The following is a 14,751-nucleotide window of genomic DNA, read 5'->3' as shown; positions in this document are numbered from 1 at the left end:
TTTTACATTTATTTATTATTAATTTGCCAATTAATAGAGTTTTTGATGAACATGTACTTGCTACCAACCAATTTTGGGGGGGAAAAACGACAAAATGAATGCCCCAAAAGCAGGTCAGTTAGGGGACGTCATCGCGCGCTCGTTCTTCCGAGAAAGATTAAATAAAGTTAAAAAAAATAATAATCTGATGAAATAAATTGTAGAAAAAGGTCACGCACGCAGTTGATGTTGGTGGAAATATGTCGGCGGTCGTGGGGCCGCCTTTCACAGCAATGTGGTGACGTCACAACTACGTGTGGCGCCCTTATTTATGCCGTCAGCGTACAGATGAAAGCACATAGTCACTTTGATCCGCTTCAATAAAATATGTTGCGTGTTTTATTGGTCGGCAAACGTCGCCCTCTGCCGGTAGGTTCCGTGGCTCAGTTGGTTAAAGCACAGGAGATCCTGGGTTCGAATTCCGGTGCCTCTTGATGCTTTTCTTGCACAATGACATTCCCACTTGTTAAAGCAAACATTTGAGTGACGACGTGACCATTACGCAACACAACTTGAAAAATACAAAATACAGCTGCCGTGATGAAATGTCGCAATTTTATAGAATTATAAGAATTAACTCGATCAAAAATGCCGTCAGTCAAAACACGCTGACGCGCACACAAAGTGGAATATGTTTTAGCCAATACATTTATTTTGAAGGCTTGGCCGTGAATATGGCGTTGGTCCAGCAGGGGGCGCACTCGACTGAGGGAATGGCCTGTCACTCACTCTTCTTCCAGGTTTGTGTTTGGCTGAAATGTTCAACACTTAAAATACAACCAAAGGATTGCCGTGACATGTTCGGAAAAAATGTGTTTTCCCTGTGCTGTTTTCTTGCCTTTCATTTTTATTTGTATTTATTGATTTTTTTCCTTTATCTCTTCTCAGCACGCGTGGCATCAGGAGCATCTTCCTGCCGGCAGCCCAGCCAGATCTTGGCAATGGAGCGCGGGTAAGTCGGCATGGCCAGCGCCACACGTCTGGTCCGCAGGTCCACCCGGTAGTACTGATCTGTACACGGACCGCACACGTGAACGTACAGCGTGGCGCGCGTGTCACGCCAGCTACCGTGTCTCACCTCTCTTGAAGAAGTAGACGTATTGACTGGCCGTGCTGGTGGGCGGCGCCACGGTGGCAACCTCTTCCTGCGACGTTTCACCGTCGTCAAACAAGTCACTCCAGAAATCGTCGAAAAGCGTTTGTCGACTTTGCCTGCGTCTGGACTTCCTGCTGGGCCTCCTCCACCGTCGCGAGTTTCGCCTCCCCGCCGACAGCGGCGGCGTGGGTTTGGCGGCGCTTAGGAAGACGCGGCCCACCATGGCTGCATCCACTGGGGGGGTGAGGCCAGGCCAGTTCTTGCTGATGAGGTGGGGCCCTGACGAGTGGCTGCTGGCTGGAGACCGAGATGAAGATGAGGAAGAGGATGGCGTTTGGGGGCGTGGTGCCCGAGTCTGACCTCTGACCTGTGGCCCCAAAGAGTTCGGCAAAGCGGTCGTCCAGACTTTGTTCGCAAAAAAGGTCGGTGTAGCGCGAGAACAAGAGCGACGGTGGAGATCGACTCATCAGGACGCACTCATGATGGCCGGGCTGGTGGACAAACTCGTACACGTGATATTGATCACCTGACGAGGACACGCATGAAGAGCAAACATGTACCTTGAAACAAGTCCGTGTGGCGGATACCTTTGAAGAAGTAGGCCTTCTCTTTTTGCCGGTGATTTGGCGCGGGTGTGGCGAAGGCGGCGTGGAGGTCGTCCGGAACGCCGTCGAAGCCCTCCGAAATGTTCCTGGGGAAACCCTCGTCCAGGATGTCGCCGTCAAAGCGCCAGTACTTGCCGCCCTGAGGAACGCCAGTGGGCGGGACGACCTTACCTTGGTGATTCTCCGGAGGACATTTTGCTTTGCCGTCGCGTCGTGCCGTTCCATTTTTGTTAGGAAACACGACATTAGCTTCTCTCGCGTTCGCTTGGCTCACCTTAAAAATGTAGGACTTGCCCTGGCAGTTGATGCGCGTGAAGGCGGCGTCCACGGGGCCCGCGATGCCCCACACGTCCACGATCAGTTTGGGATATCCGGGAAGCACGGCCTTGTCGTCCAGCTCAAAGAAATATTCGCCTGCGCGGAGAGGTTGCGGGTCACAAACAACATGCCAACATGCTAACACCATCCTGTCCGCACTCGGGCGAGCGGAAGGCTAACCCGGCTGACACTCTCGCCCGGTTGCCAGCCGGTCGCAGGGCACTGTAGAACCGATTGATTATTTTTTTTCTTTCTACATGAACGATCAGTCATCAATCAAGCGCTTCCATTTTGTCACGCTTGCATGCGCGAGCACGACCGAGATGGATCGATGCCAACAAGTGAGCGACCGCCGGCGGCCGGCCGTTTCCGATCCATCGACATTCCGTTCCTTCGCTTGCCGGAGCCGATGCAGACTTTGAAGCGTCTCTCTTTGGGCAGCTTGCGGAAGTGCGATGCGATGATGCCCCGGCAGGACGCCGACATGGCGCCAAACGGGACCCGATGGTGGAGAGAAACACCAAAAATGTCTTCAATCTTGGCCAGGAGCGCGACTGGCTACAAGGACGAAGGACGGCGTCGGCTTTTCTGATTGTACTCGGCCACGCCACCAAAACCGAATGCAGCCCAGCTCTCTCCTGCAGGGGGCGTACCTCTGAAGGCGTACACGGATCCGTTCTTCAGCTGCAGGAAGGCGTCAAAAGGGCGCGCGCTGCAGGCGGCCGCGTCTCCGTCGGCAGGTGGCGCCGCGCCGGGTGGCGACACCTCCTCCGGCGTCGCCACTGTGGTTTGGTTGTCTTCAGCTTCTTCGAACGTGTCGCCACGTGCGGCTGAAGGACACACAAAGGCACGCGTGACAAACGCGCTCGAGCGTCTCCCGCTTAACGCGAGCACACGCTCGAAGGTCGCGCGTACGCGTCTCTCACTTTTCTTGGGACACATTTGGTCAAAGTCGTGGCAGCAGCTTCCGTAGTAAACGCACATGGAATCACACTGACACTTCCTCAACGGGTCGAAGGAACCGCAGCGGCCCGAGCACGTCTCTGCACACGCACGCAAACGCAGATGCACAGATCAAATACGTGTCACGAGCGTGTGCACGTGAGACTTGACGTACCGTCTGCAGCGAAGGTGGTGTCCTTCATCATCATCATCATCATCAAGATGAAGATGCGCAGTGCCTTCATGGCGGCGTAGACAAGTTTGGCGGAGCGACCGGTCCGAGTCGGAGTTGAAAGTGGCAGCAGGACGCCGATGACCTGCAGGCAGACGCGGGGGACGTGACGCCGTCTCATTGGTCCAGCGGGCGTCTCCAAAACGACAAAGGTCATGTTGGCGTTTGGTGTGTGTGTGTGCATGAGTGATCAATGTGTTATTCCAGTCAGTGTGTGACACACACGCACAAAATTGATTTTAAAAGCCGACTGACCTTGATCACGTTGACGCGCACAAACAAATAAAAACACGTGTAGGTTTTTTTTGGTGTGTGTGTGTGTTTTTGCACTAAAATGGACATTTCAAAACATACAGCACATTGGCAAGATGAGGATGAGGGTGACAATTCTGGTAAGAATGATGACGATGAAGATGACATCTGACTCGCCAATGCAGGGGTCTTTCGATCGTGTTCCTCGAGGGCCGGTGTCCTGCCTGTTTTTCAGCTGGCGTCGCATCGCACCTGATTCAAGTGATCAATAATCAGTAAGGTCCACAGAAGCTCCATCTTGATCCCCATCATTTGAATCGGGTGTGTTGCAACAGCGAGAGATGGAAAACAGGCAGAACAAGCGGCCCGCCAGGAACAGGATTGAGGACCCCTGATGAAATCTCGTTAACAAAATGTCATCAAAGTGCAGTCATATGAATGTCACTTGAATACATTGAATTACTTTTAGATTGCTCCAATAGCAGAATTGTTGAAAGAAATGAGTACAACAAAAACATTTATTTTCATATAGTTCTCTTTTTCTCCCCCCCCCCCTTTTTTTTTAATTTGCTTGGTTTTGGAATGCTGGAGGAAGCCCGAGCAGCCGCAATTCGGGAAGACTTTGATGTGTGCTGGCCCCCCGCAGCGCCCCCCTCTGGTGGACTTTTGAAAGGAGGCTGAGCGGCGCTCGCTAAACTTGCTCTCGCGATGACTGCATTGGATCACGTCAACACTTTGTCAGCGCTTCCAGCGAAGGCAGGAAACAAAAAAGAAGCGCGTGGGGACGAGCCTGCGCATGTTGATGTTTGTCGGAAAGCGCATGAGACACCAGCAGTGTTCAGGTGTGCCTCATCCATGAAGAAGCAGGAGGGCCCCATCGCTCATGGCCGCCCGCCTTCATGCGGCGCCTTCGGGTTTGTCTTTCACGTTGGACGCCAACATTGAGGCGTGTGCCCAATCCAGTGGCCGGCGTGGAGTTAATATTTGATCAGGTTGGTGCATAAAAACCCTCGGGCTGCCACCTCGTCGTCTTCCTCTTCGTCTGTTGTCCTTGCCGCGGCGATTCATGGGCGGCGTCATCGGGTGGCTTCGGCGCCACCGCAACTTGGTCATCACTTTGGCGGTTCCTGTGGCGCTCCTCCCGCTGCCTCTGATCAGCCCCACCTCGGTGAGCCGTGCTCTTCTTTTCTGGTCGCATGCTTTCACGTGAACGCAACTCGCACGACATGACACGAAGGTGACGTGTGGCGTCGTGGCATCCTTTTAAAAAAAAAAAAACACACAAAATTTCGCAGCGCGCCGTAAGTTTTCAATCCAAGCCTGATTGGAGCTGGCGAACGCCACGAAATGATCGGAAGGACTTGATTTTTAAAGGAGAAATGTGGCGGCAATTTGCCGTTTGTCATGGTGAAGGAAAAGTTGACACGTCTTTCGATTGCAAATTGGAACTTGCTGAAATATTTGAAGGGGGTGAAATGCTTTCCACATGGACATGGCAAGTGTGCGAACAGCCACGCGCCGCGTGTGTGCGAGTGGAAGTTGAAATGTTACCTTCAAAAGAGATGTGAGCAATTAGAAGGTGTTTTAGGTCAAAGGTCCGTCTTACTGCGTACGACGGCCTTGAAAGCGTCCGCTTGTGTGTGCGCGCGTGAGCAGGAGGCACGCTGCGGCTACGCCATCCTGCTGATGGCGCTGTGTTGGTGCACCGAGTGTTTGCCCCTGGCGGTGACGGCCTTGTTGCCGGTGGTGCTGTTCCCCATGATGGGCATCATGGAGGCGGGACAGGTAAGCGGCAGCCCGACGTCGGCTCCCATCATTGAAGAACGTAAGCCATGAAAGTGTCACGGCGCAGGTTTAGCGGCCAACGTGCGGAAGGGTCAGCTCAGGTGACCTCGTTGCATTGCAGGTGAGCATCGAGTACCTGAAGGACACCAACATGCTGTTCGTCGGCGGGCTTCTGGTGGCCATCGCGGTGGAGCAGTGCGAGCTCCACAAGCGCATCGCTCTGCGCGTTCTGCTGATCGTGGGCGTGCGTCCGGCGCCGTAAGACCTTGCCGTGCGCCGAGCGAGCCAAACGTGAGCGCTGAGCTCCCCGTGTGATCCTCAGGCTCTTGATGGGCTTCATGATGGTGTCGTCCTTCCTGTCCATGTGGATCAGTAACACGGCCACCACCGCCATGATTCTGCCCATCGCGCACGCCGTCCTGCGGCAGCTGAAGGACGCGCACACGGGCCAGATGCGCGCGCACGCCGCCGAGCTCGGGGACGGCGACCCTCCCGCCTTGGAGATGGAAAAATCGCCACCCGAGCAGGACGCGGCGCGCCGGGAAGCCGTTGGTAAGTCGACGGCCGTGCCCTGATGCCGGCGGGCGCCGGGTGGTCTTTGTTTTCCTCGGGAACCCGCCGGTGCTCGTGCGCAACTCGGCCCTCAACAAATTATTGTCTTAGCGCGGCTCGGTCAAGCTCCCGACTCGAGATCCGATCTGAAATAACAGGCGAGTTCCGAGGAACAATCCGGCAGCTCAAAACCAAGAGTGGCGTCGCGAGCGTTCATTTGATGAACGTGGTGCAGAATATTGGCGGAAGACATTGGGCGCAGGTCGTAACTCGTGACCGCTTGAGTGCCTCTGACCTTTTTGTTCCCAAGCATTCCGGAAAGAACGCTAACAGAATCTACTTGTGGTGGTCAGATGACACGGACGGCGATCCGGAAGAGCGTCGCGACTCTGGCGGGACGCCGGCAGACGACAACTTTGAGCGCATTTGCAAAGGCATCAGTCTGAGCGTCTGCTACTCGGCCAGTATCGGCGGGACCGCCACGCTCACTGGGACCACGCCCAACCTCATCCTCAAGGGGCAGCTTGACAAGTAGGACCTGTCTGTCACACACACACACACCCCATCTTGTTCCGGTTTTAATTCTGGACCTCATGCCGACTCGACTCGTGTGCAGAATGTTTCCGGACAACGAGGACGTCATCAACTTTGCCAGCTGGTTCGGTTTCGCCTTCCCAAACATGGTCGTCACGCTGCTGCTCTCTTGGCTCTGGCTGCAGTTCGTATTCCTCGGATTCAAGTGCGCTTGCTCGCCACACGTGATCTCACATGTCACATGTTCATCGGCGGCCTTCACGTGACGCTCGGGCGCTCTTCTTGAGCTCCTCCCTCCTCAATTTTTCTTGGCGCAGCTTTCGCCGCTTGTTTGGCTGCGGCTCGGCGAGCGACGGCGACCGTCAGGCGTACGGCGTCATGAAGGACGAGTACAAGAAGTTGGGCGGCATCAAGTTTGCCGAGGGGGCGGTGCTGTGCGTCTTTGTCCTGTTGGTGCTTCTGTGGTTCACGCGAGAACCGGGCTTCTTTGATGGATGGGCCACCGTTCTCTTCAACAAGAATGGCCCGTGAGAATGAATTATTTTTTTTTGTTAGCGGCACACGTGTGTGCGGGTGTTCGTGCGTGTCCAATCACATTGCGGCCCGGATGTGTTGCCCCGCCAGGCTAATCTGCCTCAAGCCGCAGCGGCTGTGCGGAAAGTGTTCAAATTCAATGTCGTCATCACTTTAATCGTACTGAGGAAAGTCCGCATTGCTTGAACGGTCCATCCCCCCGCTCGTCCGGTCGGCGCGCTGCCCCAAGTGGCCCCGATGCGAGTGGACCGCAACAAGCTGAAGGAAAAGCCGTATGCGTACCTAATGACGTGTCGTGTTTGCGTGGCAGCTTCGTGTCCGACGGGACGGTCGCCATCTTGATGTCCTTGCTCCTCTTCGTCATTCCTTCGCGGCTGCCCGGCAGCGACGGCTCCGCTCGTGGCGACGCAGGTGACCGGCGCTCGCCGACGCACCGCAAGTAGGTGCGAGGGCGAGCGATCCTCCAAATGCTTGCGGCTGCTTGCAGGCACGAGGGCGAAGGCTCCCGCCACGCTGCTCACCTGGCAGGCGGTCCACACGCACATGCCCTGGAACATCGTGCTGCTTCTCGGCGGAGGCTACGCCCTCGCCGCTGGAAGCGAGGTGAGCGCTTCCTCTTTGCTTTCACTGCGACATCGGCTGGCCGATTCACCACTCGCCCCATTTTTCTTGGAAGTGTTTGGTCATTTGCTTCCTCGTTTGTGCCTCAGGCGTCTGGTTTGTCGACGTGGCTGGGCCAGAGTTTGTCGCCGCTGAAGAACATCCCCGCCTTCGCCATTTCCCTGCTGCTGTGCCTCCTGGTGGCCTTGTTCACCGAGTGCTCCAGCAACACGGCCACCGCCACCCTCTTCTTGCCCATCCTGGCGTCCATGGTGAGCCACGCGAGCCGACGACTCCGCTCACGCGACTCGACGCACGAGCAAATGTGACTGCCCGAATGGCTCGCCGTCATGAAAATTCCAAGTCTCGAGAAGTCATCCCAGGGAACAAAAGGACAAGCGTGGCTTATTGGCAAAAAACACTGAATGTTAACGTTGTCCTTTTTGGAAGCGGCGCTCATCGTACCCGTCGTGGAGAAAATCGGCTTCTGATTCCTCCCGGCTGCCAAAAGTCACGTCGCTCACGTCGCTTCTCTTTGCGAGTCTTACTCGCTCGTTAGCCACTGTGGGTTGGCCTTTCGTTGTTCTCATTTTCCAATACAGCTTCAGCAAAGCTCCCGTCGTGCCAGGCTGCCACCCGGCACCTCCTCGTCTAACTTCTGCCACAGGGCCACAAAAACAGTCAAACATTGACAGCGCCTCACGTTGTTTTGCCGTTTTGTCGAGACAATAAAAGTCAGAGACGAGGTCGGGAGCGGCCTATTAAAAACAATGACGCGATTGCGACTCGACTTCCTTGAAATTTGGAGTCAAAGACCCGGCCGAGCGGAGCGGGAGTTGTGTTCCGGAATGGCTCGGGTGTGTTTGAAGGGCGCGACACTGAGAAGACACGTTTTACGAGCGACGGCGACTTGCTCGTGTCGTATTTGTGACGAGGTCCGCTCATGTGTTCCTGGTGGCCCCGCAGGCCGTCAGCATCAAGCTCCACCCCCTTTACGTGATGCTTCCGTGCACCGTCTCTGCATCGCTGGCCTTCATGCTGCCGGTGGGAACGCCCCCCAACGCCATCGCCTTCTCGTTCGGGAACCTCAAAGTCATGGACATGGTGAGAAGCCGCCTTCGCACGCAACGGGATGGCCGCCGCCGCCGCTGTTGTTGGCGACGTAACGCGGCGACGTGCGCTTTCCCACAGGTCAAAGCTGGCTCGGTGCTGAACATCATCGGCATTCTGACCGTCAATTTGGCCATCAACACGTGGGGCGTGCTCATGTTTGACTTGGACACCTTCCCCGCCTGGGCCAACGTCTCGCAACCTTAACGACAGGCACCGCAATTTGTTTGGACTTGCCAGGACGGACGTTGGCCGGCGAGTTGGGTCGCTCCGATGTGGTCTGCCGCGTGATTCGCTTTTATTTCACTTGTTGGCAACTTGTATTTCACGTGCAAATGCTCTCTAAACTTTTATGCACAAATTGTTTTATCATTTTAGGGTCACTCATAAGTTGATTTCTTTCAAGGACATTCTTGAAACCAAAATAAAAGTTGATTGCATGCATCTTTTAAACGCAAACAGGATTTTATGACATTTTTTTTAATGACTTATTTCAGTTCACGGTTCCCTTTCACTCACCACATTTTACAGGCGTGCGCACATTCATGTTGCTTGCTGGTTCCAAGGAGACCGACGAACGGTTCCTGAACTTCTGGAACGAAGCGCAAAACAATCAAGCTGCCTTCATTTGACCTCACTTGTAACAAGTTCCCGACGGCCATTTTATGCTCCAGAGTTGTTAGCAGCATGCGCGCGTGCGCGTGTGACACCCCACGAACGCCTCACTTCAGCCTGATGGGTGTGGATGTCTTTTTGTCACATCTGAGCGACACGCACGTCAACAAGCTGTTCATCAAAGTGTATCGTTGACGCCGAGGCTCCGAAGAACATGAAACACGAACTCGTGGATGAGATCCAGCTCAAAAGTGGATCAGCACCTCGAAAAGTCTGCTTGCCCACCAATTGGCTTCATGCTCAGTGAGAGAGTGCGCGTGCGTGTGCGTGTGCGCTACAGAAGCAATGCCAGCGTGCACGTGTGTGCTTTTGTATTTTGACGGTGAAAGATGCGAGACGCATGCGAACGGGGCGCCAACACTTTGTCATCACTTTCTCCTTGTCATATTTGAATAAAAAGAACAAAGACGAGGAAACGACGTCAGCATCAGCCTGGCGTCGAGTATTTCAATTTCACATATTTTGCATTCGCTTCAAAGCTGTAATTGGCCAATTATTTTGGCTTTCATAACACGATGACTGGCTTGAGAGACGTTTGGATCGATGAGAGAGAGAGCGAGCGAGCGAGAGCGCATTTCTTGGTTGTGGCCACTGGAGGTCGCTGTGTGACAGTTGAAGGCACGTGATGAACTTGACGATGACACGCCTGGCCCAGCAACTTGTGTGAAGTGAAACTTGGCTAAAGTAAACGCATTTCTATCGCATACGCATGTTTTTCTACAAATGCCGACAAAAGCGGCGTTGACGTGAAAAGCCGCCGCAGTCGACTGTCAGGTGGGCCGAGGCATTTTTAGGCCTTTGTGTGTTCAAACTTGTTATCTTGTTCGGTGTTCCGAAGTCATGCTTGTTTTTTTTTTTGTTTTTTTTTTAACTTTGTCTGAAGTACGCACGAATCGATGTCGCTCCAGCTGCATTGCCGGCGTCTTTGCAGCCAATTTGCATATACCAACTGATGACGTTTTAGTGCGTCGAAAATGTTGCTTTGCGTTTGAACAGCCCAATATTCCCAACTGCTCTCAGCATGCAGTCGTCCGTTGTTCTCTGACAGTGTCAATCCACATTTCTGTAAAGGTCGACATTTTGATGTTGCCGCAAACAAACCTTGCATGTTTCTCCCGATGTTTTTCATCTCACTTGATTCAAATGAGCGCGATACTTGTTCAGAACTTGCTGATGAGCAGATGACTTTTGATAGTGGCCCTCGAGATGAAAAAAAAAAGTCCGAGTGAAAAGATAGCTGCATTAGGCAATTTCAAGTCCAAAGCATTCATCAATTGCAAAAGTAGATCCCAATTGACTCGGCAATTAATTGTTGCATCTTTTCTTAAGTCTCTTTTATTTGCTTTTGATCCATTTACGTGTTATTTTTCTCTGTTAAAAAAAACAAACAAACACATAAAAACAGTTGCGTGGTGGAAGGTCTCCTTGGAATTCCAATTCACTTCATGCAATTAGAATCCATTTCCAAAGAACGAGTGACTGAGGCCATGTATGAGTACGTGTCGAAAGAGGACCTTGTTAATAGAACAAGTCGGTGTCCCTTTTAACTCTAAATATGCTGTTGTTGCCTTTTTAGATTGTTTGCTTTTGTTGCAAACTCTTGTCGGCTGCAGTGGGAGGGCGTCGTGATGGTTGTCGTTCCGCGCGTCACCAGCAGGGGGCCAACGCTCTCGAATGCTTGCGCTTGTAATCGGAGAACGTCCAGCAAAGCCCAGGCCCGCCCCCACCGTGACGGAGTGACGGAGGGTTCTGCTTCCCTCTTAAGTGGCTCCTCCAGTAAATGAAACCGCAAAAGGGCGCACACAAGAAGTGTTTACGTGAGGATGGCAAGCCTTCCTCAGATGTGAGAGGCGGAGACGCGGGCATCTTCCGAAGGGGCCGAAGGAGAAAAAGAGAAGAAAAGCAACAAGGTGATTGGAGTAGGGGAATCAAAAACTCCATCGATTGGTTTGCTGCGCAGTCAGCAAAGTGCTGCTGCTGCTGCTTGGCCTCGCAAAGCAACTCAAGTGACTTTGCCTCCATCAACATGATTGAGAGTGGCCATGAAACACATTTGGCTTGTCTTGCGATACGTTTGATTTTTTTTTTTTTTGCTTTAATCGCCTCCATTTATTTGGTTCATTCGCTTGATTGACTGATTTGGTGAAGTCATGAATGGTGTTGATTTGATTTGAATGATGAATTACGTTTGACTTTTTTCCCTTTTTTTGTTCAGTTGGCCTTTCATCATTTCAGACTTCGGAATTGATCTGCCCGAGTCTATTGAATCGATTTGAGTTGATGCGGTTCTGATGTTTTGAGTTTATTGTTTGGCGGAAGTGCTCCCGCGGACACAGCTGCCGCGTTTTCCCGTTTGGCCTTTTGTCGTCCAACGTGAGGATGGAGGGAGGGGATGCAAGAAGGCTCACCATCGCCATGGTAACCGCTCGCCATATGACTTTGTGTACATTCCCATCGCAATGGCGTTCTCATATTCTGATCTCGCGCATGGGGAACTTCGTACTTGGGCCCGTTCGGCAAGAACCACTTTTGCCGGTTGGCCACACGGGTGCCTCATGCTCATTCCAGTTTATTTGACACATGCAAACAAACGAGCGTGTCAGTCACACAGTAGAAACATACAAAGTACATGTCAACAGCAAAGACACGGGTGGGCGCTCAAAAGTCTTTTGGGAAGCGCCCCAAAATTGCTGCTTCTCTCTGGGCACGGCCATTTTGGAGAGGAGGCGAGAGGGGTTGAGGGGGGGCGGTTGGTTGCAGGAGGAGAAGTTTTGCGCACCTCCAAAAAGTTCTGTGTGAAGTCACTCGCACACAACCTCCAAGACTGTGTGTGTGTTCGTGTGTTGCGCGTGTGTCTCTCAAGCCCCTCCCTCCTCTGATTGTGACCTTGCCGGTTATTCCGGGTCAAGCATGACCAGACTGATGTCCTGGTTTGTCTTCCATCACATCACTTTTTCTTCTTCTGCTTGTGTTTGTGCTTTTCCATCTCATCGTCACTTGTGCGAGGAGCTTAAGACGCCACTCGTGCCCCGCGCTCACTGCTGGAGCTCTGCGCGCACACACACACACACACACCCGCACACACGCATGTACACCACTTTTATGGCATCTCCTCGAGCTCCAGCTTAAAGGACACTTCACTGACGTCAATATTGGCGCTTCTGAAATATGTTTGCATGTCAAAATGACAGTACTAAAAGAATTTTTGTTTTTTTTTTGTTTGTTTTTTTGGTGATGAGATTTAGGACAAATTGCCACGCCCCCCTTTTGTAGCTCGGCTCGTTCTTTCCTTGTGACGGTTTCAGCATCTACGTCACAACAGGGAGGCTCGCGAGGTCATATTGCTCCAATTGTCTTAGATGGCGAGCGAGCGGCACCAAAATGTAAGGTGTTTGTGTGGTGCGCGGGTGCGCGACGGGGGCCGTACCGATGGTGAAGACGATGAAGACGATGACGGCCACGCCCAGAAGCATGGCGAGCAGGCTGAGCAGCAAAGACACACGGCCGTACTTGCGCGCCGCCTCCACGTCGCCGTTGTTCAGCACCGAGCGGGACTGGGGGGTCACAAGCCGCTGGTCAGAGGTCAGTCACACACGGGCAACTTCACACACACTTGGGGGGGGCGGGGGGGGCCACGACTTTACTTAAACTCAACTTTACTTAAAGCTCATTAGCAGGCAATTTCACATTGACATCCGCTCACAGTGAAATGCCGGGTGACAAAACACCTGATTAAAAGCTGCAACAGCTCATTTTAGCCATAAAAACGGACTTGGATTTGTACTTACCTTCGTCGCTTCAGATAAATAGATTGTGCTAGCAAATAAATAGGGACTGAAAACATGTAATTGACACAAAAGATGCATTTGAAATATTCTATTTACATCCTCAGTGCTGCAAAGCATGCTGGGAACCTTTCCCAGACTCTTGTTGCCACACGAGGCAAAATCGCAAATGAGGTCGGACCGGGTTGCACGAACGTATTTTATTGCATTGTGCAAACTAAACGCAACTTAAGGTGCTTATTTTGGCTCTCAATTGCTTCTTCACACAGCGGCACATATGTTTCTCTCAATCTCGCTCGCTCTCCCTCCCATTGTCTCGCTGTCGCTCACTTGCAGTTCAAGGAGCCCAGTTTCCCGCGACGCCATTTCAAGATTCCAAAAACCCACTTCCCGCCTTGCTGAGTAAGTCCTTTTTACAAAAAAAAAAAAAGAAATTCTCATCCTCCGCCCTCCGTCCCAAATATTGGCTGTTCCGTCTCAAATGAAATGCAGATCTGCCTAATTCTTGACTCCCTAATCACTATTGGGAATGGCATTTTGAACGAACCATCCCGGTCCACCTCATAAACTCACAAAAAAAGGTGATTAAGGAATTTGCTCTCACGCATGGATCATGTCTCGTCCTGCAAAAAAAAAAACTAAACGAAAAAAAAGGGGGGGGGGATTGGACAAAATACATCAGCAAGTGTTGGTGGCCACTCACCACGCTGGCGTACCACAGCGCGCACACATTGAGCGGCACGCCGGGGCAGAGGCACGAGAGGACGGCCAGCCACAGGTAGCTGGGCGGCACGGCGCCCGGCACCCCGCCAGACGCCAGGCTGAGACGAGACGACGTCCTGGGCGCGGCCGCCAGCTGGCCCACCGAACCGGACTTGAGCGGCGAGCGGTGGCCGTTTTGCTCGGCGTCAAGCGAGCGGACGCTGCCGCGGCGCAGGTCTGGCGCGTCGCGCTGCTTGGCGGCGGCGGCTGCGGCGCTCAGCAGCTTCTCTGTGTCGTGGAAGTCTCCAGTGCTGGACGGGTCCCTCTGGACCAGAACCGCGCAGCTTTCGTTGTTGACGGCCATGTTCGCGGCCAGAAGAAAGAAAAAAAAAAGTTTTCCTGGGCGTCTGCAGCTGGTGAGGTGGCGAGCCTCAGAAGTTCTCCATCCGTGTGTTTGCCCGGGCGGTTCTGATGCTCTCATCCAGAAACCCAAGCCCCACCCACACACAACACTTAGAGCGCGTGCATGACAGGCGGCGCGTAAAAGCTTTCCATTTACGCCAAGCCCGTGTGCGCGCTTTGCTGCTGACTCAGATGCGTGTGCGTGTTGAATCGAGACCAAAAGTGCAGACAGAGCTCAGTCGAACCGGTACCGCGCCTAATGCAGCCTTCCCCCCGCCAAGGAAGTGTCCAAGCATGCTGCAGGGAAAGCCTTTCGGGCTGCTTCCCATGTGCACGCACGCGCTTGAGGAACATTCAGCAAATATAGTGCATGCCGGGTCGCCCCTCCCTGAACGCACAACACGCACTGAGCTGGGGCCTCATCCTCCACACATCCATTCCGCTCCCCCACCGTTTTTGAGCGAGGCGAGGGGACGCGCACTTGATGCGTATTTGCGCTACCGTCAGGCGCACCAAATTCTCTGGAGGAAGAACAGAAGCAAAGCATCGCCGACTTCACAACAAAGCGTGAGCTGCTGACGTGCCATC

General features: G+C 53.2%; 3 protein-coding genes across 7 annotated transcripts; 1 reads left to right on the top strand and 2 right to left on the bottom strand.

The window, feature by feature from the left end:
- Positions 1-669: 669 nt before the first annotated feature.
- vtnb (vitronectin b) lies at positions 670-3,342 on the bottom strand. Of its 2 annotated transcripts, XM_088279728.1 has the most exons (9): positions 3,176-3,342; positions 2,985-3,101; positions 2,712-2,888; positions 2,015-2,154; positions 1,723-1,879; positions 1,503-1,661; positions 1,118-1,432; positions 878-1,050; positions 670-791 (listed from the first exon to the last, which is right to left on the bottom strand). In XM_088279728.1, the coding sequence occupies exons 1-8, from the start codon at positions 3,243-3,245 to the stop codon at positions 914-916; spliced, it is 1,272 nt and encodes a 423-aa protein (XP_088135854.1). In that variant the 5' UTR covers positions 3,246-3,342; the 3' UTR covers positions 670-791; positions 878-913. The 2 variants fall into 2 exon arrangements, with proteins under 2 accessions (XP_088135854.1, XP_088135853.1); XM_088279727.1 differs by having other exon boundaries at positions 670-1,050.
- On the top strand, positions 2,332-9,126 carry LOC148320684 (solute carrier family 13 member 2-like). 4 transcript variants are annotated; one of them, XM_088279724.1, is made up of 12 exons: positions 2,332-3,624; positions 4,080-4,652; positions 5,141-5,269; positions 5,391-5,527; positions 5,592-5,821; positions 6,175-6,352; positions 6,438-6,560; positions 6,673-6,882; positions 7,200-7,300; positions 7,377-7,492; positions 7,600-7,761; positions 8,456-9,126. In XM_088279724.1, exons 2-12 carry the CDS (start codon positions 4,551-4,553, stop codon positions 8,804-8,806), a joined length of 1,839 nt encoding a protein of 612 aa, XP_088135850.1. In that variant the 5' UTR covers positions 2,332-3,624; positions 4,080-4,550; the 3' UTR covers positions 8,807-9,126. The 4 variants fall into 4 exon arrangements, with proteins under 4 accessions (XP_088135850.1, XP_088135849.1, XP_088135851.1 ...); XM_088279725.1 differs by having other exon boundaries at positions 2,335-4,652; positions 8,456-8,593; positions 8,681-9,125; XM_088279723.1 differs by having other exon boundaries at positions 2,332-4,652.
- Positions 9,127-12,204: 3,078 nt separating this feature from the next.
- On the bottom strand, positions 12,205-14,173 carry LOC148320683 (trafficking regulator of GLUT4 1-like). Its single transcript, XM_088278816.1, has 3 exons — positions 13,763-14,173; positions 12,702-12,828; positions 12,205-12,323 (listed from the first exon to the last, which is right to left on the bottom strand). The coding sequence occupies exons 1-3, from the start codon at positions 14,123-14,125 to the stop codon at positions 12,310-12,312; spliced, it is 504 nt and encodes a 167-aa protein (XP_088134942.1). The 5' UTR covers positions 14,126-14,173; the 3' UTR covers positions 12,205-12,309.
- Between the last annotated feature and the right edge of the window lie 578 nt (positions 14,174-14,751).

The sequence above is a fragment of the Idiotropiscis lumnitzeri genome, chromosome 17, assembly GCF_059441095.1.
Source record: "Idiotropiscis lumnitzeri isolate Australia: NSW breed Sydney's pygmy pipehorse chromosome 17, RoL_Ilum_1.0, whole genome shotgun sequence".
In the NCBI taxonomy this organism is placed as follows: domain Eukaryota; kingdom Metazoa; phylum Chordata; class Actinopteri; order Syngnathiformes; family Syngnathidae; genus Idiotropiscis; species Idiotropiscis lumnitzeri.
This window is presented reverse-complemented; position numbering and strand designations above follow the sequence as displayed.

Coding starts and splice junctions, on each gene's coding strand:
- vtnb (XM_088279727.1), bottom strand. CDS start 3,245: ATGAAGGCACTGCGCATCTTCATCTTGATGATGATGATGATGATGAAG. Junction 3,102..3,175: donor CACCACCTTCGCTGCAGACG/GTACGTCAAGTC, acceptor GTGCGTGTGCAG/AGACGTGCTCGGGCCGCTGC. Junction 2,889..2,984: donor CCAAATGTGTCCCAAGAAAA/GTGAGAGACGCG, acceptor TGTGTCCTTCAG/CCGCACGTGGCGACACGTTC.
- LOC148320684 (XM_088279724.1), top strand. CDS start 4,551: ATGGGCGGCGTCATCGGGTGGCTTCGGCGCCACCGCAACTTGGTCATC. Junction 5,822..6,174: donor GGCGCGCCGGGAAGCCGTTG/GTAAGTCGACGG, acceptor TGTGGTGGTCAG/ATGACACGGACGGCGATCCG. Junction 7,301..7,376: donor CTCCGCTCGTGGCGACGCAG/GTGACCGGCGCT, acceptor GGCTGCTTGCAG/GCACGAGGGCGAAGGCTCCC.
- LOC148320683 (XM_088278816.1), bottom strand. CDS start 14,125: ATGGCCGTCAACAACGAAAGCTGCGCGGTTCTGGTCCAGAGGGACCCG. Junction 12,829..13,762: donor CGCTGTGGTACGCCAGCGTG/GTGAGTGGCCAC, acceptor GTGACCCCCCAG/TCCCGCTCGGTGCTGAACAA.